The following is a 21969-nucleotide window of genomic DNA, read 5'->3' as shown; positions in this document are numbered from 1 at the left end:
TAGTGAGTTTGTGTGAACAGTAGGCCAAACTATGTTGATGCAAATGTCCAATACTGTTTTCATTATGAAGCTTTGAAAAAAAAAAAACAAAAAAAAACAAACACACAAACAAAAGCAAAGTTTGACTGTGATGACTATCAAACAAACATTTCCAATCATCCCTTCCATCTTTTTCTATGAAACTGTTCATCCAGGGTCACTCGAAGTTCAGCAGCTTGCCCCTCACCTTTCCTTGAGGTCACTGTTCAGCATTTCGGGTCACTGAAATTGCACTCTGTTTTCTTTCAGCACTAGAACTACAGCTCCAGGTTTTTTCTTCACAGTTAGATGAAATTGGAGGTATTACATTTCTCAGAGTGAATAAATAAACAATGACCTTTCCCCCTTCACAGGATTTTGGCAGGGGGTGATTCAAGGGTGTGTGTGAAGAGACCAAGGCTAGGCCGCTGCACAGTCCATTTTCAAATACCCTTATTTAAAGTAGGTGAAATTTCATTTTTATTTATATGATTTTTATTTAGTTATTTTCCCTCTTCCAAACTACCTCACGCCCAGGATTAGATTAGCTTCAGCTCTTCTGAGCTGTGAGACTGTGGGAGGGATAAATGATGCAATGACACTGTTCAGATATAGTATGAATCATCCTACGTAGTGATTCAGAGTCTCATGACCTGTGGCGTAGCAGTGCTTTACTCAGCTTGACTCTGCTATGTCTGCTTCAGTCTGGTTTTGAATAGTTTCTTAGGGTGTGTTCTTTTAAGTGGAGTGTCTGATCTCTCCATTCACTCGACAGAACAGTTCATCTCTAGTTCATTATTTGCAAATGATTATTTAACAAATATGAAGACTTTGTGGTTGCTGTTCTCAACATAGCTAATAATATAATATTAAAATGAATGCAAGAGTTAAATTAGTCCTTTGTCCAATATCTCATTAAGGAATAAATCATGTGGTGCTGCATGTTAACCTTTGGACTTCTGTACTGTTGAGTTGGAAAAGTGTAGACAGTTATAAATGAGTGTGGAACAAGGGTCCAGTGCATGGGTGAATCATAAACTAGGCAATGAGCAGCCAAAAACAAACTTATTTTAGTGGGTTCACTGTGAATAAAATCTCCTCGGACAATGAAGACTTTTTTACATATTGACATTTCCAGTTGACAATCTAACCAATAAATCTTTGACGAATCAATGAAATGGAAAAACGTTGTTATACGTGTACTTTCATGGCAATTGTTTTATTAGCACTAGTGTTTGTCCAAACATCCTTCTATGGGTCACGTAAACGGGAGACAAGTGGATCTGACCTTCAGATGATACTTCTGGACTCTGTGTCCACAGTAGAGCTACTATAACAATCACACATCGCTCAGATAACTTTGATGTTTATGACAATCAATTTAACGAGAAACTCTTTCATACTAAGGCAGAACATTCAGTTACCTTTAAGCCCCTTGTCCAAAAACATGGCTGGTAGGTTAAACCGTTTCATGAAGGCCTGATTCTTCAGTCTTATTAATTCAGCTCTGAAGAAACCACAGGAAAACATGACAGTGATGTGAACACATGGTTGTCTGATCCTTCTTAGCTCTCTTTATGACTGCAAAAACAGAGATTCCAAAGTACTCGATCCTTTTTAGTGTTTGCCTAATAGCAGGCTTGTCTAGACCGTGTTGGTTACACATTATTTGATTCCTCATACAGAGACAAAGTATATTTACCTCATTACTGTACATGGGTAGCTTTGGTAGGATCTCTTTGCATCAATAGTTGGAGACACCTAGATTTTCCCAATGTTTTTAATTTTAAATAAGCAGGTTTTTCTTGTGTTTAGCAATACTTAAATAGCATATTAAAGACTAGCTATGCTTATTTTGGGGAAAACAATTACGTGTAAATATTGATGACAATATTACTTTGGGAATAATGCCAAAGCTCACATATTTTATCCCCTTGTTGTGACGTCAGGACTCATTAGCACTCAGACCTTTCACCTGTTTAGATTTTAAATAAGTGCTTTTAATAATAGTCTGGAAAATAAAACTGTCAGATCATTATTGGACAAATCCTCCCTTCATACCAAAGAAGACACAGTGATCAAAATGAATGCTGCAAAGCATATTCAAAGTATTGATAAATAGGTTTTTTACGTTAATTAAACTTTTGCAGGTATTTTTTCTTACTTAACTTGTATGTTTCTTGAGAAATTCTCTTTCAGATTACTTGTAGTTGTTCTTCCTCACTGTCTTTTTGGGGAAGAATCACTTTCACATTACACTTTTTCAAAAACATTTAGTTACACCAAACAATAAGATTTCTTCAGTATAAATAAAAAATAAATCAGTTATTAAATACATAAACAAAGCTGTGGGCAGATTTTGCTTACAAACAAAGGACCTTCATCATCTGTAGTAGCAAGCTAATTTGGACATGGAATCTCTGATTTATATGACAACAGTTTTATTTGACACCAAATAAAAGGCTTGTTGTCACATAAATCAGGGAGATTCCATGTGTGTGACAGATTCAGTGAACTGGGTCAATTTTACAGCAGAAAAAAAGTGGGTAATTTAAAATTTTCACCAGAATTTGGAATTATTGCAAATAGTTGGAGCCCATTTCGCTCTGTCCCCCCTGGCTGTGCTGGTGTTCCTGCTACAGGTCATTGCTTTTGCAGATAAGACAATACCAATTACTGAGGTGGAAAATTGCCCTGACCTGCCCTAACCTGTTCATGTTTTTCCATGAAAATAGCTTACACTGACTGCCCAACTACCTGTCAAAGGAGAGTTCAAGGTAACCATGTTGTGTAAAGCAGAGCTGTGAATTAAGTGAATGCAAAAAAATATATATTAATGTTTTAAAAGAAGCATACAAACTTATTAGTAGGTAGAATCTGTTGTCATGCAAGAGACTGATGTTGTGCAACTGACACTTCTTTCTGTCTCATATGTCATTGTACATTCACAGTGCATCTCTTATTCAGTATGACTTAGCGAACACTTTGCTAAGAACCTCTAAAAGATGTAAATGCATGTTAATTAAAAAAGCCCTCTGCGAAGTGTAAGCATGCTGAAACAACGGCACACTCAGCTACTGTTATTATTATTAGTCCACACACAGGAAGAGTGCTTGAAATTTCTGGGAAAACAAGCTCAAATGTAAACATCCCTGTTCATCTGCCACAGCTGGAAAGGCAGCCCACTCAGCAGCAGGACCTCGGCCAAATGCACTGTAAAGCCGGAGCTAAAGCTCAAGGTCTGTAGAGGTTACTTTTACCAGCAAGTGGCAGATCTGAGATCAAGTGCAAATGAATGTAAATTAGAACAGACACATGCTTTTTCAGATGAGGTCTGAAACTCTGAGACTATGGTAATGATTACTCGACTAATACATGGTAGACTACAAAAGGCTACTTTTAAGCTATCGGAGAATGTCTGTTAATCATTTTATGGACCTCCTGTCCTTAAAATCATGTGTCAGGTGATTTCCTATTACATTCAAAACAAGGTCACACAATCAAAACAATGGCTAAGGCACTGATGTTTTAGTATCTGAGGTTGATCATTAGCAAATCTTTAAGTACAATTATTACAGTAGCACAATGCCAAGAATAACTTTGGAACAGCAGCAATACAAGTGAACTATGTGATCTTCAAAAATCTGTGAACATTTGTTGTTTGTTGTGGTTGATAATAATAATAATAATAAATAAATAAATACTTGTAAATAAAAATAATAACTAAGATAAATTAATACTTATAAATAAAAATACTACTACTATTACTACTACTACTACTACTAATAATAATAATAATAATATTTTGTGGTTGTTGTTGTTGCTGCTGTTTTTGTTGCTTCTGCCTTGTTACATCATTTACTAATCACCTATATTTTCTTACTATGCTCAATTGTCAGCAAACATAGCCCACATTTATAGCCTGACTGACTGAAAAAGACCCCTTGCTACTGGATCATCAGTGACCTGCTCTCTTATATCTGTTTGATTTCCGCATCTCACATAATGAGAACCTGTACTGTTTTAAATGTGCGCTCATAACAACATCATTATCATGGTAGCACCATATAAATTCCGGGTAAAGAGTGTGTCCGCTGTTCCGTCTGAACGACTGCAGAAATGATGGCGAGCAGCGCTGCGCACACCTGCGTACAGTCACTAATCACGTGCGAGTGCGGGAGTGACGGCGAGACGTGGCTGGGTTCACGTACTGAAGACGTGCGCGTGGCCAGGGTGGGCGGGGTTTTACGCCTCCGTGTATTCCAGACTAGTCTAGGAACAGCCACAGGCGCGCGGCAGGAGAGGAGAACAGTGGCGGTTAGCGGACTGGGTCGGCGTGGGCGCGCTGTAAACAACTAAATTGTCCATCTGGCGTTTGTCCAGTGGCAACGAACTAACTGTACACTGTAAATATGAGACCTGTAAGACTGCAGAACATTGTAATAATACTACAAATAATAATAATAATAACACTTTACATAACATACTGGTATAAACATCAACTATTGTATATATACAATACAAACATACTTGTTTAGCTTGTGCAATCAAACAGGCTATGAAGGAAAGGTTTTCAGCACAGTGGACAAGATGGTCAGTTTCCTAAGATGCTAATCTCTTAGACAGAATGCAGCTGTGCTAACATCAGCCTGAGACATATTAACAGTGGTCACAGTGTAAAAACTGTTCAATTTGTAGCTATCCATTCTCCTAAAATGAGATTAGTCAACGTCAAATTTGTTTATATAGCACTTTTTACAACATGCGTTGTCACAGCAGCCTTACAGAAAATTCAGGTCCAAGCCCAAATCCGAGTCCAAGCCCAAGATTAGACTAATGAAGAACATGATGATACATGTACGCCAATCCCTCTCACAGATCAAGCCCAAATGAGGTATTCTGCATGTGGAATGTGGAATTATCAGGGTAGCCTATAGAAGACTTGTAAAACCTGAGTGACTGGGTTTAACTTTTTTTATTAGCCTTGGTCGCTTAAGGGGATCTACCTGCTTTAGTATGTCTACCATTAGGTCAAAAAAAACAAAAAAAAACAAAAAGCAAACAGTCATCTGTCATTCTCATAACCGTGATATCCCTTGCTGGGATGAGAACAAACATGATTGTGTTGCTGAGCTTTAAGACAATATACTGTGCTTAACTGGTGAAAGACATTGTGGGAGGATGATTGTAGTGGATTCGGGCTTCACACCAGAAACCTGATTTTGATTCAAGACCTGCATGGAACAACAGGCATGATAGTTTTGAAAAGAAGGCTGGTATGTTCTTGCTCTTCCTCTGACCACTGATACCTGCACTTGTACAAGATGCAAACTACATACATATAAAACATATAGGGACAATGTATCTTTTGAAATGAGATAAAAGTACCTGCAAATGTTTTTTTTAACATTACACAGGTATTTACTAACACACCTTTACTTTTTGCAATGCTCAGCCTCATTAAAGTATCTTCCTTGGTATGAAGAGCACATTTGCCTAAAAAATGAAGTTTTCCAAAGTGTAGTTAAAATATAAAGGCCTTTTAAATATCTGAAAGGTTTGAGTGCTGATAAGTACTGACCTCCCAGCAGAAGGCTAAAATGTGTGGAGAATACTATAACTCTCAAGGTAAGACTTTGGCCAGCTGATCCTTCAAATGTCAAGATCTTTGTTTTCTATATAATATGTTAAATTATTGCAAACCAAAAAGAAAACATTCTCATTTGTGAACTACATTTTGAAAAGTTTCTCCAAGGTTACTGCAACATGCAACCTCCACATCAATTTAAGAGATACATCTGCATTAAAAAGAGCCTTATTATTACTCTTACTCCTTTAAAACCATATATGATCACATGTCCTCCTAGAAAAATGAGAAAAATGGAGAGGAAGCATAGGCAACAACCAAACAGTGTTGCTCCAAGCTCACCATCACAGTCACATGTCCAAACTGAACGTTTGCCCACTTGACTCCTTCTGTAATCTCTGCTGATTGGTCAGTGGGATGGACAGAGGGGGTAGTTGTGTCACAATCTAGGTCGGCCATCAGTAATCCCATAAACTGAAGGAATGCCGTAGGATGTAGCTGTGAATGCTGACGGCACCCGCTTTAGCACCCACAGACGTCTCCTGACCAAATCCACAATGACAGTAGCTGCACCACTGCATGTCGTTAGGATTTCATTATTTCTTACTGACCCAACAGTCCAAACCTGTCACTTCTGTCACGATTCACTTCATCATTTCCTTATTATTATCTGACCCCGTAATTTCATGGAACTGAGGAACATATTTGCACACAGTCATCTTCCATTTAAGATGTTTCAAATGTTTCATGTCTAACCAATAAGATGACAGTGTGGTTACAGTAATATCTAGCTTTAAGTTTCACAGCTATTCTGTAAAGGAAGGTTCTTCATGGACCTATTCGACTAAATTACACTGCCAGTGGGGATTTGTTATAAAAGGCCTGTATCAAGGAAAACCAAATTTCCCTTTGCTTTTTGAAAAAATGTATTGTTGTTAAAGTTTCTGAATGTACTGTTCACTCCTATCCATGCGACCCATAGCTGGAAACTACGCTGCAAAAAAATGGCCTGCTTTGAACATACTGTTTCTGTGATGTCAGAGAACCAGCTTATTTACATATATCCACTTATTCAGTCTACAGCAGTTTAGCCCCGCCCACTTATCTTGAAGTTCTTAAGAGTGGTCCAGCTCAGACTTTTTGAATTGAGACGCAATACAGGGCAGTCAATCAGAACCAAGCCCATTTATATTATTTCAGTTTTAAAGGCACAGTGACAAAAACAGCCTGTTTAATCCTAAGGGATAAAGGGAGGTTGGAAAAATGACCATGTAAAAATGAAAAAATTACCATTTTTGTTACATAAAACCATACAAATGTTGTAAGTGGACCATAAAGGAAAAGTATAAAATACAATAACTTCTGATGGTGGCGTTCTAGTTTTGACAGTGTTTAGTGTTGTAGTATGTGATTTTGGACGCAGCTTCAATCTTTTCTTGACACACAGTAGACAAAACTTCTGCCCCACAGCTGCCTGGCTCAACGTTTCTCACACAGTCCATACAGTCCGCAAAGGAGGTAAAGGGCATCAAGGTGAACATGTAGAAATAGCTTTTTAGAGCAAAAGCAAACGGATTTCACCTCCCTTATATTTACCAACCTCGGTCTTTGCACAGCTAGTGGTCGGTCAACCTGGTGACACTGCATCCTCATTACACAACAATGAACCTTAAAAGCAGAGAATGGTGCAGCCAGACAACAGCAAAAACTTCAGCATAATAGCTAAGCATTAACTTAGCAACGTAACTTATTTTTGACTCAGTAACTTTTTAAAAAATCTATTAAAAATGTGCCTGCATTTCAAACCATAACACTGAACACTGTGCTGATAAGGTCCTCTGAGTAGCCTAAGTACTGTAGTCACTGTAACCCTGTAAATCTGCTGGAGCTGACGGCGTTTTAATGGGCTTAAAGCGTTTTTAAATCGGACTGCTTATTTATGCTGAGTCTAGTCTGCCATTTTAACTGAAGTCTTGCATTCTTTTACCTTTTACTGCCACCATGTGGAAACAGGAAATATGGCAACTGATGGTCCAAAGTGGGGGAAACTCAGCCGCAGTCATTATTGCTAACACTTCACTACCCTGCTGACGCATTGTTTGCATGTTGTCTAAATTTTTGTCATGTGTCATTATAGACCTTTTTCATGGAGGCGTGTCGCTGTAGAACAGACTTCTAAACTGAAAAACACCCTAAAATAATAGTTTGGATATTGTTTTCAATCATAAAACCCATTTTGTTACAAATACATGTATAAAATGATTCTAACATAATGCTAATATTCTATAGGTGACAAATAATTTGTAGAAAGCTGTAAAATGTAAGAAATATTTAATGAACTGAGCTGTAAATGATTAAGTAATGACCAATAAAGCTGTATAACACAGAATAAACTTAAAATACAGTTAATATCCAGGATATGTCTCATATTTGTAAAGTGGTGGCTGATCAAATAGCTGTTCATAGTAAATTTTGTGATAAGATATTACTATACATAGATATTTACAGTTGCTAATAGCAAATAATTTTAACCCTGCTAAAAACAGCATGGACCAGCATGGCAGCTCACCAGCAAAACCAGCATATGTTATGTTTTGAATACTGCTATGCTGGTCAACAGCAATGGAAGCTGCAAATGCTGGAATTCATGCTGGTCTAAGCTGTTTCTTCTTGTTTTTCTTGGAATACTTTAAATTGTTGATAAATTATCAGTTTACATTTTGTTAGGTAAAGTACAACATTTCAATCTACACTGTAGAAGGTATTACTGGATGAGTATTAATATGATTTGGTGTGCTGATTAGTGTAGTTGATTTGGTAGTGTATTTATGTAGCCTATTTAATTTATATCGGAACAATGATAGAGTGTTCATTTATTTGGTTTAACTTCCCATTCCATGGACATATTGTGTAAAAGAAGAAAGAGACTGGTGGAACAATATTATGTATGTAGTATGGGCGATTAGAGAGGAAATCTGCACATACTGCATTAAATCAGACCTTTACTCTGCCAAAATAACCAAAAATTACATACAGTTTTTCATGTTGTTGAGGAAAATGCAGATCAGCGTCACAGTTATAAGTAAACCAGAAGAAACCAAAAAACTACCACCACACATTAAAAAGCCCACATAAACAAGGCCTAAACAGACCCTCTCAAAAAGATCTGCAGTAACACTATAAGAAATTAAAAAAATTCCTGTAGTGCTGCATTAAACTTATCATTCTCCCCTCTTTCAGTATTCCTGTAGTACTGTTTTTCAGTAAACTGTAATACTTGTGTAGAATCCTTTAGTAAACTGTACTGATTGTCCAAATTCACTATAAGGTTTTTAAAGGAATCCTTTAGAAATTCCTCAAATATTACTGTTGATCTTTTTCATTCTTCAAAGTGCAAATTTATAAGTTGTATATCCTGGTCATTTACCATCTCAGATATCTCAGATTGTGTGAAAATGGAGAAGCGCTTGAGAGCCTGCTCAGGACAGTCTGATCATATGAGAGCTGGGGTGGACACAGTGCATGATCGAGTGCAGCAGATAAACCCTTTCCCTCTGCAGGGAACCTTGAGAGTCCTGTCACTGCTGAACTGTACATGTAATAGGGGTGTGTAAAGCTGTAAAACAGATTTCCTATGGACACATGGCTGCTGGCTGCAGCAGTCAGTCTGTAGTCACACAGGTCTCCTCTGTCCTGACCGGATGGGATCCTCGGTTGAGCGTGGTCATCCTTCTTCAGCAATGATTCTATTGAAAACGGGCTGCTGAATTTGATGGCACGATTGCTCTCCTTGCTGCCTGAGGCTGGTGAAGGAGGATCTAACACAGTTCCACTTTCACATTTACCCTGCCCTTGAGGGATGAGGCTGGGCAGCATAGCCGTCATGTCACTAAAGTGGCGGCGCAGCATCTTTGGGGTTATGCAGCTCTCGTCCACTTTCCAAAAGTTCCTTTTAGCATTTGGAGAGTCTGGATCAACTGGCACCTGAAAGGAAAACAGATGGTTGGAGTTTATATGTTCACTCATGCGAATTAATAAAAACAGAAACACAGGTTATGTTAAATGTCTTTTGGTTCATTTGTTCTCTGAGCTTGCTTGAACATAAAACTTATACATTAAAAAAAACAAAATCTAGCTAAAATTAATCTAAATTCACTTTGATGTTTTGGTCATATGAGCCACTGGTATTTAGCCAAATTCAGTGCTGATTCTCAATAAAAGTTTGAAAATTAAATGTAACTCAGAAATTCAATTGGGCACTGTTAGATGTTCATCCAAAGTGTAACTATACAGAATTGCACCACTTTAGACCAGTCAGGACAGTTTCCATGGCATTACTTATCATATTAAATTTAGCTGATGGACATGAATAAGTTAGGCTAATAAACTTACTCACCTTGACAAAGCATTTGTTGGACGACAGGCAGACTCTGATGTTGTTTTCCAGACCCTTTTCTGTCCCCAGAAACAAATACGCCAAGTTTCTCCATGATCTGTAAAAAAATGGGTAAGAAATTAATTCACACGCTTGGCCTACAGTGGCCTTTTTATCAAGCAACAATCGATAATGATCATTTACCTGTCTAAATGTGAGCATCTTGTTTGGAGAATCTTGAATGACATATGCGAGGAGTCCAACATATGTTGCTTTCGTGTATCTTTTGTATTTTCGTCTCTGAGCTCCTTTGGACTCTTCCTGCATCGGCCTAAAACCCGCACACATGGCTTTGGTCATGACGCCGTGCATGGCAGACAGAAGAAGAGTGGATAGAGAGGACGGGGGGATTCACCTTTATATACACTGAGAGGACTACAGTAAGAGAATACCTGTACATTCTTTACTAACTGCTGTTGTTCCAGACTCTTATGAGGTGTTAATATGGGGGCGGCGCCTTTAACGGTCCATCATGTCTCTATAGAGGCCCTGTATCGGCATATAGCCTCACCTCCTTTCATCCCTCATTTGTTTACCTTTTATGCTAATATTATTTGGGCGAGGAACGCACACTGAACGAATAGCTAGGTGTTTGGAGACACCTAGCTTTTCGAAATGTTTAATAAATGAACATGTTTCGTCAGTTTAGAACGGTTTAGACAGTTTAGACTATGAAACAGAAAACGTTTTAGATCTTGTCATTTTTACTTTAGAGAATAATGACATACTCGACGCACTGTAAAAAAAATGTCAAATCGTCATTACGTTCAAATAATATGGCAATAGTTGAAGCAACATATACGTTACCCAAACTTGTGACTGTTTTATGGTAAAAAAAAAATCTGCATGTATTTTTTTTTTACTTAATTAAAGATAAAACACTGGTGCGAGTAGTAAAAAAGGTGGCAGTTGCACCTGAACTGTTGACGGGCTTTAGCCCTTTCTAAACTTTATCTCTCATCATAGTCTTAAAACTTAAAAACCCAGGTTTTGTGTGTTGGGATGGAAACTCATGAGCAAAACATTGTTTTAGCGATTTTTCCTTTTAGAAAACCAGCTAACCAGCAGATGATTAAAGAAGCCCAAACCAGCCAGAGGCAGAACATCCACTTTCTCCCTACCTCCTACATAGTGCACTGCGTAGGTCTTAAAATAAAGATTCCTGCACCCAGACCATGCATGATTTGTCTAACACAGAGCTCCTCGTGATTCAGCCACATGTGCACAATTCCCTACCCGACATATACAATACTATTCGAGAGCAGAAGCCAAGATTTAGGGTTGTAGGGAGCTGTGATGCAGCCTGAGTGAACTGCATCTGCTGTCTTTAGGTAATGTATTCGCAGAGAAGCGCATATTTACATGTAATGCGCGTATTTTGTGATGTATATGGTCGCTGAGTTAGTAATGTGCCGCAGTTGGCACCTATTTGAGGTGATTAGCGAGTTGTGTTTTCAGTTAATATGGAGATTAAGGTTGGAATGCAGCCGATCAGAGCCCGGTACTAAAACACCACTCTAAATTCCCTCACGGACTTGTATGAACTGTGACACACGCTCTACGAAATAAAGCAAATGGACGAGGATAGAAAGCAACATTTCTGAGCTTTTTTCTGCATGCTATCATTATTACCGCTAAAAAGCATTTAGTTAACGTAGTCTATGTGTTGAAAATATGTATGAAGAAGGCGTGTCTTCAGAATACACCGTTATCACTCCGTTAAGAGAGGGATGTGTGTATACGGGCTGTTACTGGTAGGCTGAGTTTTCACTGACTCTCAGCTTTAATGTTAGCTGTTCATTCGGTGATTTAGATGCTAATTCACTACGCAGATCTCAGCCGTGTTTGTGGGGAGTTTAATCCATGTAACGTCTCTAAACTAATTCGGACGTATTAATTTTTTATTCTATTATGATCAATTTCGTGTCACTTTGTCATGCTATTTTATAAAACATCTGAATTTCAGCAATTCTCAATTTTAATTCCAGTTTTAATCAGGTTTCTCGAGGACTGATGTGAATAATAATAATATTTAAATAATTAGAAACTAAAGCTAATAAAAACAGTGTATAGGACGTCTGTAATTTGCCAATCAAACGGTCTGGTTGCAAAATGTTTTTGAGCTCGAAAATTATAAAATCTCGAGAAAACTTACAAAATTGATTTTTTTTTTATTTTCATTTTATGTACTATTGCAAGTTATTGAAAATTGCTATTACTAAAATGTTGTTGGCTTCAAAATTCCCTTTCTTGTTTGTGAGCACATACTTTGTTTTTTATCTGCTCAGAGCTGTGACAACATTCAGTCTATCTGTGATATTCAAGTAATCAACATTTTGTTCATAATATCCAGGGGTCCCAGGAATTATTTTTGAAAACTTATATACTTTACTTGTTACTACTTATTTTTTCTCTTTGGTTACACTTTGCAGAACATGAAGATGGGTATTGCAAATATACAAAATATTAGAATGTAGTTGTTTTATGTTAACAGTATATGTTAATTTAATTAACTTTCCTCACATAGTTTAGGTATAGTATTAGGTATTAGCTCAAAATGGTGAGCTGCCATAGCTATCTGTCATGGCCCTTCTGACTTATCTTTTACAAAAGGTGCTAGTATTTGTGGAGAGGCTTCCTCCTTAAACATCTCATTTCTGTGGAATTAGCAGCACAGCTTTCATCAAATAAATTTTTCCTTCACTCAGGATGTCACGTTGCATCATGAGATTTTATTAACATGCAAAAAAAGAGCTGAGGGAAGACTCCACATATGCATTGAAAGGAATTTGTAATTTTAAAGGTTGTCGTGGATTCTGTGTTAGGGTGAGCTTACGAAGTTCTTTCATTAAAAATGTTATCTGTTCTGCAGTGAGGAAAATATTTGGAAATTAAGCCTAATATGTCTGAAACTGTCACAGCAGTGAAAAGATCAGCAGGGAATCAGTGAGATCAACATGTTCTTAGCATTTACTGATAATTGAGTTCTTGTACAAATGAGACGGGAGATAGATATACAAATAATAAAAATGCCGTTATTGAGAGTTTGCCAACAACAAATAACTAAACAAACACTGCCTGTGTTTTTTATGCAATTGCTGCCAGGTAATCCTTTACTTCAGCAGGCGAGAGTCTCCGAAATCCAGCCTCATTACAGATTGTCATGGATTCTGTGTGAGGGTGAGCTTACGAAGTTCTTTCATTAAAAATGTTATTTGTTCTGCAGTGAGGAAAATATTTGGAAATTGTGTGAGTACGTCAAGGATCAACAGACATGTCCAGTGGATGAGGTGTATGCAGTCTTCATATCAAATGAAAGAAGAACAGTGAGTAGTCTGGTTAAATCTAATTAAATAACATGTTTGTTTAAAATCCTCATTTTAATATTGCTTTTAACCTCTGTAATGCAGATCCCTATTTGGAAGCAAAAATCTAGTAGAGGAGATGAACCAGTGATCTGGGTAAGCAGGTCTCTTTGCAAGAATGCAGAAAAATAAACTGTGAAGTTTAATTTTAATCCATTTATTCTCTATAATAATTTCTCCACATTTTAGGATTACCATGTTGTGTTGCTGCACTTGAATAAACAAGGACAGGGCTTTATATATGACTTGGATACAACTCTCCCCTTCCCGTGTCCTTTTGACGTGTACTCAAGGGAAGCCTTTCGGTCCGATCTGTTCTTAAAACCTGAATTTAGAAGGTAAGTTTAATGAAAAGGATGAGAACTAAAATTTTTCACTCAAGTCTGTGTTGCAAGTTAATTCACATTTTGTCCAACATGTTTACTACTTTAAGGAAAATGCGAGTGATACCAGCTGTCACCTACCTGCAGAAGTTTGCTTCTGATAGGTCTCACATGAAGCATTCTAATGGGACATGGCGCATGCCTCCACCCTCATATCCTTGCATAGAAACGGCAGGTAAATAATTTTAAATTATCTAAAAAAAACACACTGAATGAAATGTGTTGGTACTTGTCTGTAACAGCTTATTAATATTTTTTTTGTAGAGTCCAAGATGAATCTTGATGACTTCATCAGCATGGACGCTAATGTGGGCTGTGGTGAAGTTTATAAACTTTCTGACTTTGTGCAACACTTTGGGGCGAAGTGACATATTATCTATGCAGAGTCTGCAATGAAGTCATGCTGAACCAGGACACAGAATTGAGAGTTACAGGGAAAACTCCACCTGATTCAGTGAACAGTGCACAAACATGTCTGATTCCACTGCTGCTATCCTCTCTCAAATGTTCAACATATCAGACATTTCTCATTCCTCAATGACAATATTCACTACTCAGCGCACATCATTTGGTTATTGCCAGATGTTAAATGTCCAGATTTATTTTTTTTATGATTAGTGGGTCCTATGTACACAGCACTGTTGATCTCTAGGCCTTTATATAACAATTGTCTTTGCTACTGTTTTGAAATTGCATCTTTAAGGAGTCATGTGAGCCTAATAATGCATGTCTGAAACTGTCACAGCAGTGAAAAGATCAGCAGAGAATCAGTGAGATCAACATGTTCTTAGCATTTACTGATAATTGAGTTCTTGTACAAATGAGACGGGAGATAGATATACAAATAATAAAAATGCCGTTATTCAGAGTTTGCCAACAACAAATAACTAAATAAACACTGCCTGTGTTTTTTATGCAATTGCTGCCAGGTAATCCTTTACTTCAGCAGGCGAGAGTCTCCGAAATCCAGCCTCATTACAGATTCCCACTTCAATGTTATCTTCAGTCATTTGACCCTCAAAACTTTCCTGTGGAAGGATTCACAAGATACAGTTTAGACATAGCAATGTATGAAATTTGAGATATTTTGTGCATTCCTAATATCAGAAGTAGCTATCAGTGTTATAGTTATCCAGATACACATTTAGATAATGACAGGTTAAATGGTTGAGAACAGACCTTCAAGGTCAAGATGGCTGTGTGTATTGCATCTTCAAGTTCTAGATCCTCGTTGTATCTGGAATTAAATAAAATGAAAATAAAAGACATTAGCACTGAAGTGATGTATTTCAACTTTATCTAGCAGCAGACGGCACAAACACAAAGCTTAAAGTGACAAGTTTGTGTTGGGTTAGTTGTGGTTTGATAATGTTCAAATAATACCAGAAAATGCAGCATGTATGATGTATAGTTCAGACAATCGACTTACTTAAACAGACTTATCCTTTTTTTTTTTTTTCTTAAAATGTCTTGGTGATTTTTAGAAGCAACAGATTATGATTCTACCCAATGAGGGTATGTATTAATCAATGTATTAATACAGAGCTACTGTTTGATCTACAGCTCTAAGTTTCAATGAGCCAGTTAAAAGGGAATTGCACATTTTTCTAAATCACCATTAAACCAGTTAATGTAAATAAAATAATTCTCAGTGGTTTGATGTGAAATGCACTGTTCTAGAGCAACTTACAGAGTTAGAATTGTTCACATAGGTGGTGATAGGAAGCAGACATCTCAAATTGTTCAATGCCTCTAAAAGCTCTCACAGAAAAATATTACATGACAGTGTAATGAATACGCTGCCTGATACATTGACAAATGTAGGATACATGGTAGTTTTGCATAGCAAATGAAATATTTTATATGTGCGTTGTAGTAACCCCTGGTTCCCAGCACCGCTGTAAAGAAATCTGAGTTGGTAAGTTTCTCTACAGTGAATTATTTCACATCAAACCACTTTGAATGACAATCTCAAGGATTCAGTTATACACAAAATTAGAAAAATTGGATTCCCCTTTCACATAAGCTAAATCATAGTTATGTAATGACGTAATATAGTTGCTTAGTAGTAAACAATTGGGTGACATGCTCCAGTCACAAGATCTCTTTTCCCCACTGTGTAAATTTTGAACGAGACATGTTACAATCTAAAACATAAGTAAGCCATGCAGATTTAAATCCATATACTTCTTAAATGCTTTATTAAGTAAGAAAAGTGTTAAACGTTAGCCCCCAGCAATGGATATTGTCTTTATTGGGCTGAAAAATTTCAAAGTAAAGTTCTTCCTCTGTACCTCTGTTCACATACACTTAAAAAACAAAAGCAAGATGACCCGTCATATTATGGTTACAAAGTGTCTTCTTACTGTCTTTATTACCTTTTCTCAAGGAATGTTTTTCCATTCACATAGTTCTTTCCCATTGCTGTGGCTTTCCAGGCAAAATATGCTCCCTACAGGAACAGCAGGATAGAAACACAAATTACACACCAATCTTTATTACATACACATTGTTATATGATAAACTGAAAAAGAAACAAGTGAGTCACAACAAAATGTGTGCATTTGAGGAGGATTTATCTTTACCGATGGATCAGACTGAAAGAGGTATGGTCGGTCCTCATCCCAACCAGCAATGAGCAATGAGACTCCAAATGGACGTACACCTCTATAACATAAATAAATAAATAAAATAAATACATTCTGAATCATACAAATGCTACATAGCACCACATTATATGTATTCATATGCATACACTGTTAAATTATTAAAACATACCCCGACTGTGTGTATTCCTGCATTACAGAAGCGACTCTCTGTACAAGCTGGCCTGTGGGAATGGGCTCTTGGTATACCAGGTAGTACTGCTGGGCCAGTTTTCTGGCTCTTCTGACCAGGACCCTGTCATTAAAGAGTAACACTGAATACCGAACATGGTCATCCAAATCCAGTGACTCACTTAACTAGGTAAGGAACCTACTATCTGACAATGCTGCTTAAAAACAATGGGGAGCTAAATAAATGCTACATAAACAGGAATGTAGGATTATTGAATACCTGTAGTCAGGACCCATACCGCTGTACACCATGCCAATGTGTTTAGTTATTGGCTCGACTTTGTGAACACTCTGCTCATCATAAAGTATGGACTTTTGTTTCTTCTCTGTTGCCAGCACCACCCCATTGGAAGCTGAACAATGAGGAAGAAGTAGTCAAAACCATTGCCTCACATGTCATTAAACTGTTTTAACATGAAGCACATCTGTGTAATAGTAATTGGCCACCGTGGGGTTTTTCAGTTGATCCTCAAAGACAAAAAATTTAAGGAAAGACAGAACGTCCCTAATGCTTGTGGGATGTAAAGCAAGTATTTACCTTTGATTCCTACAGAGGGTGCACCAGCTGCCACAGCTGCCAAGGCATACTCAATCTGCACTAGTTTGCCTGAAGGGCTGTGAAAAAAAACATCAAGTCTGGTTAGAGGGTACATGAGGAACCAAATCAAACAACAGTGCAAATAGTCACTTGACTATTACAGGGGGATTAAGCTTGGGTGATAATGTAAATTCAGACAAATTGTTATTGATTGCAGAATTATTGTGATAAACAATATTACTGTGAAGTACCATGAGAGGGTTACAGAACCTCACCCTATAGCTTGCATTTTCCCTGTAGATAATAATTAGTATACAAATTACCAACTGGCCTAGCTTCTGATTTGATTCTTATGATGATAACTATATTCTGCCTTAGCAGCAAGTAACACTGTTAACATCCAGTGGTTCTACGTATTCATATTCCAAAATGTTTCTGGCACACTGACACCCTCCTTCTGTACAAGTGTACTGCTTCATTTGGATGTACCCCAGTATTCATCATCAGACTGATAATGTATTTCATAATCTTTCCATATGTATGTGTGTAGTTAATTGGTGACGTTCTGTTTGTATATCTTATAATTTAATGTAATCTTTATTGGACTCAATTTTTAACTTACACTAAACTACAATGATTGTACACAAAGAGAATAATACACGTAAAAGAGAACGATAATTTGCCTAATACAGTCACTTGTGACAATTTTCGTGATACAACATCAGTTATTGGCCCACAGCTAGTGGAGACTCGACCTACTAGTCAGCTGTGCTCCCCAATTTATCCCTGGCACACTGTGCACAGACAATATGGAGCTGAAATCACTTTCTTATTTGAGTTTTCTCGATCCACCTTAAACAGTGCCGGCGCCACTTAAGCACTGCTGCACCATTTAAGGTGGAACGGGAAAATTGGAACAAGAAGCTGGCGAATAGGAAACTGACTTCAGCTTCGCACAGACGGTGGTGTTTAGTAGGTATAATGTTTAGATACTGAAATATTCAAATGATAATTTACTCCTGCATAACTCAAAGCTTTCTGAACTCCACTGTTTTAGTCACCGTCCTGCTGCTGCTCGGTTAGCGTGACACTGCATCCCAGATACGACTCACAAACACAATCACAGGAGAGATACGGGACAGAGTACATACATTAAATTATGAATATATATCAGCTGTTGTATTACTGACATATTAGTATCACCAAAAAGATTCAGCAAATTAAAAGTTTACCTAAATGTAGTAAGAGAGAAACTGTATCCCCGCTCTGCCATTTTTATTCCGTTTGAAGATGCTCACAAACATCTTCCGGGTAAAGCTGCTGTCGAAGTCAAAATAAAGGTTTTTGGCAGGCGGTTAGTTAAAAAGTATTAGATTTGATTAATTATATTAACAAAATAAATGCTATTAATAGACAGCTGTGTAAATTTAAAAGTGTAATCAGTGCCGTTTTTTTTTTAATCTTCGAAAAGAGTGAGGAAATTTTGGCCAAAAAGACAGTACCGAATGACAGTTTGTTACAACCACCTACCACTTGTACATTTGTATTTATGAATATATGTGGTATCTAAAGTTCCTGTAACTTGCATTTGATAACGCAATGTAAAAACAAAAAAAGACGACGGAAACCATGAAAAGACCAAACGAGCAAAGACTTTTATTCCAAGTCTCCAGCGGAAGCTCGACTTGCGTCGTCCGCTCTACTCCTCGCCCAGCTTCTACAAGCTGTAGCTCCTCAAGCGCCAAGGTATTGTCTGTTAACCGTGCCTAAATTCAGTATTTCACTCAGTAAATTCTTTATTTCAGTAATACATTCATCCCTCTTGCTTTAAGAACCAATTTATGGCCACATAAGAAAGTGGAAAGCTGGACGGAGCGAGGCGGGACGCCCGTAAAGGCGACGGTCGAGGAGGAAACATGGCTCGATGACGGGCTCGCGCTAACTGAGCAGCTTTACATGGCGGAGCGATTCGCTGACTTCAGCGAGTGTCGTTCATGTCAAATCAACCTGTGCGGCTCATTTTGTCATATTTTTCCGAGTGCTGATAAAAGACTAGCGCCTTCATAAAGTGTCGGTCGGTTAATCGACGACTAATCTCCACGGCAGTTTGCGCTTTTTTAACATCGGCCTTCATGATGTCTGCGCTTCAGCTCGCTGGCTAACTAGTTAGCTGACCAGCTAACGTTAGCACAGAGTAACACGCCTCGCGATTCTTATGAACATGTACGTTAGATTACCAGGCTTTAATGTTACACTGACCTTTTGAACTTTTCGCTTTGTGTTTGGCTCAGTAATGTTTTAAATGTTATATCGTTGTTTTCCCAGCACGCTCAGCAGCTGGCGAACACTAACGGTGACCGTATAAACGCTCAGACCACTTCGGCTGCGTCGATAACTGCACACTACTGTGCTGTATAGTATACCAAAAATAGTGCTCCATGTTACTCGTACATTCAGCAGTACAGTGCGTGTAGTATGCGGTGTTGGATTATAGCCCCTGTTTATTGAGCCAGCTTGGCTAGCTAGCCAACCAACTGCCTCACTCCTTTCAGAGAGCCAGTGATACAGTTACTTACACAGATGATGTGTGTTTCCAGGGAAAGCCATGGCTCGCGGGCAGCAGAAGATTCAGTCCCAGCAGAAGAACGCCAAAAAGGCAGCAGAAAAGAAGAAGGCACAGGGAGCGGATCAGAAGACTGCTGCCAAAGCTGCCCTCGTCCACACATGCCCTGTTTGCAGGGTAAGTCTGTAATGCATTAATCGAGGTATCAGTGTACAGTGATAGCTGATACATTGATGTTCTTTATGGTTTGGAAATGGCTAACAGTGGTATGTGTTGCTTTATAGTTAATTTGTGTTTCCTTTAAAGACTGGTGACTGACCTTTTTTGTTTTTTTTCTTTTGGGGTCCTGCCTTCATTTATAGACACAGATGCCAGACCCAAAGACATTCAAGCAGCATTTTGAAAGCAAACATCCCAAATCACCAATGCCCCCTGAGCTGGTGGATGTGCAGGCATAAAGGATACTAGGAATTAACAATATCTGCATTTGGGGTAAGTTAACAGGTGTTCTTGATCAATGCTGTAAACCAGGTTTAAATCTGTATCTTCTTTGCAGTGTGAATGTTGTACTCATTGAATTTGGTATAATCCGCAGACCCTGGGGAAAGAAATGATGCGATTCAGCTTGGCCAACTGATTCAACTCATCTGGACACATAGTGACAGGAGACCTAAGGATGGACTAAAGCACACCAGCACCCGTTTGATTTTATATTTTTATATGTATCTTGCCTTCATTTAGGCGAACAGTCATTTCAAGTGTGCTATGCACCCTGACAGCCTCATTGTCATGTCCTGTCAAACCTCTCAGTATTTATCCACCACTAATTTAATGTTTTTCTTTTCTCCCATCACGGCAAAACTTTATTAACACATACACAAATGTTCTCTGGTGCATACTATTCAAATGTTGCTCACATGTCTTGTTCTGTTCTTTCAACATGAGCCATGATTTAGAATTGCAGAAGTGTGGGGATCAACAATATTGGCCAGGGTTGTGACTGAATTAGATCAGTGTGGTTGGCAAAAATGATCTTCAAAGCAACAAATTATGCTCTCATGCAAAGTACTTTGTGTTGAATAGAGTCCCTGGAATTGCTTACAAGTTGGAGCAGTTCTATGGTTTTCAATAAATGTATAAGCATAGTCAAAATGTGTCATGGTGACTGCCTAGAAGGTGCATATGGGTGTGTTTTGACTTTATTTCCTTTATTCTCTAGATGTTAATGCAACTCAGCGTTATTTCATGTCTCAAATGTGATCACAGTGGGGGGAAACTGAATTAGTGCCAGTTTAGAAACGTGAAATTAATCCTTTGGAGTATTAACTTTAAGACCTATGCTAGAAAGCTTCACTGCCATGGGTGTGATGTAATGAGATATGCAGTCAAGTAATATTTAATTGCATACCAAATATAAAATAGGTGTTTGAAATTCTACACTCAGAATGAAGTGATAAGAGTTCACTGGAGTTTGGAATTTGCAGATCTTGGCTTTGTTCTCCTGAAGCTTTGCAGCGTAACTCTTCATTGTGGTAGAATGACTATTTATTTCAGTACTTTTTAATATGTCACATTGATTATTAGGTGGGAAAGCTTTGGGAATTTTAGCCAAACTTAGCAGGTTGATGCTTTTTTTTTAGAATCTGTATGTACCCCACTTCTTTGCCCCATGTACTGAAAAGGTAAATATGACTAGCATTCACTTTGTATAGCTACTAACTTGAAAATTAAAATGCATTATTAAAGTAATTACAATGTACCCACTTTTTTGTGATTCTCACATATAAGTGTATTGACTTCAGTGAGAACAGTGCCTATTAGCGTGTGGAAATCCTTAATTTTTAGGTACCATTTATTATTTGGATGTTTAGAACTGGGATCAGGCGTTCAAAATATGGGTCTAGGGAAGTGTTTCTTCTAGACAATGAACTGGCCACAGAGATGTTGTGGTATTTACTGTTGTGGCTGCAGTTTTCTGAAGTGTGGTGAACGCAGCCAGTCAGACTCACTCCGCTGAATTCCTCAGTGGTTATGTTTCACATAAAAATGTCCTAAGTCATGGTGGCTGGAACTGTGGTCATGCCCAAGATGTTTTTCCCTTTCTAAATATTTAGCATCACATTTAGTTTGACATTGTGTTTGAAGTCAACAAATCACATTTTCGGCACAAAATTGAGCAGCTTGCTCATTAAACTAGTGTAGTCAGAGTTTTCTCTAAGAACTTGCACCACTTCCACATCACA

General features: G+C 37.9%; 4 protein-coding genes across 5 annotated transcripts; 2 read left to right on the top strand and 2 right to left on the bottom strand.

The window, feature by feature from the left end:
- Window positions 1–5869: 5869 nt before the first annotated feature.
- Window positions 5870–10811, bottom strand: si:rp71-45k5.2 (uncharacterized protein LOC560783 homolog). The gene is given in 5 exon segments (XM_036565504.1): window positions 5870–5881; window positions 9248–9589; window positions 10002–10058; window positions 10060–10098; window positions 10185–10811. Coding segments are annotated over 5 exon segments (618 nt in total). The 5' UTR covers window positions 10353–10811.
- Window positions 10812–11590: 779 nt separating this feature from the next.
- Window positions 11591–14702, top strand: wdyhv1 (WDYHV motif containing 1). Its single transcript, XM_036566407.1, has 6 exons — window positions 11591–11794; window positions 13267–13366; window positions 13451–13501; window positions 13595–13743; window positions 13839–13963; window positions 14053–14702. Exons 1-6 carry the CDS (start codon window positions 11715–11717, stop codon window positions 14154–14156), a joined length of 609 nt encoding a protein of 202 aa, XP_036422300.1. The 5' UTR covers window positions 11591–11714; the 3' UTR covers window positions 14157–14702.
- si:rp71-45k5.4 (proteasome_alpha_type_2 domain-containing protein) lies at window positions 12993–18502 on the bottom strand. Of its 2 annotated transcripts, XM_036566406.1 has the most exons (9): window positions 18396–18502; window positions 17164–17240; window positions 16846–16978; window positions 16567–16689; window positions 16374–16455; window positions 16167–16240; window positions 14968–15025; window positions 14760–14816; window positions 12993–13187 (listed from the first exon to the last, which is right to left on the bottom strand). In XM_036566406.1, exons 1-9 carry the CDS (start codon window positions 18434–18436, stop codon window positions 13128–13130), a joined length of 705 nt encoding a protein of 234 aa, XP_036422299.1. In that variant the 5' UTR covers window positions 18437–18502; the 3' UTR covers window positions 12993–13127. The 2 variants fall into 2 exon arrangements, with proteins under 2 accessions (XP_036422299.1, XP_036422298.1); XM_036566405.1 differs by lacking the exon at window positions 12993–13187 and having other exon boundaries at window positions 14560–14816.
- A 322-nt stretch (window positions 18503–18824) lies between these two features.
- Window positions 18825–21485, top strand: zgc:91910 (uncharacterized protein LOC445276 homolog). The gene is made up of 4 exons (XM_036566404.1): window positions 18825–18909; window positions 19761–19903; window positions 20089–20218; window positions 20322–21485. The coding sequence occupies exons 2-3, from the start codon at window positions 19769–19771 to the stop codon at window positions 20182–20184; spliced, it is 231 nt and encodes a 76-aa protein (XP_036422297.1). The 5' UTR covers window positions 18825–18909; window positions 19761–19768; the 3' UTR covers window positions 20185–20218; window positions 20322–21485.
- Window positions 21486–21969: the final 484 nt, after the last annotated feature.

This window comes from Colossoma macropomum, unplaced genomic scaffold (assembly GCF_904425465.1).
Source record: "Colossoma macropomum unplaced genomic scaffold, Colossoma_macropomum, whole genome shotgun sequence".
NCBI classification, from domain to species: Eukaryota; Metazoa; Chordata; class Actinopteri; order Characiformes; family Serrasalmidae; genus Colossoma; species Colossoma macropomum.
The sequence above is the reverse complement of the archived record's forward strand: the minus strand, read 5'-3'. Positions and strand labels throughout refer to the sequence as shown.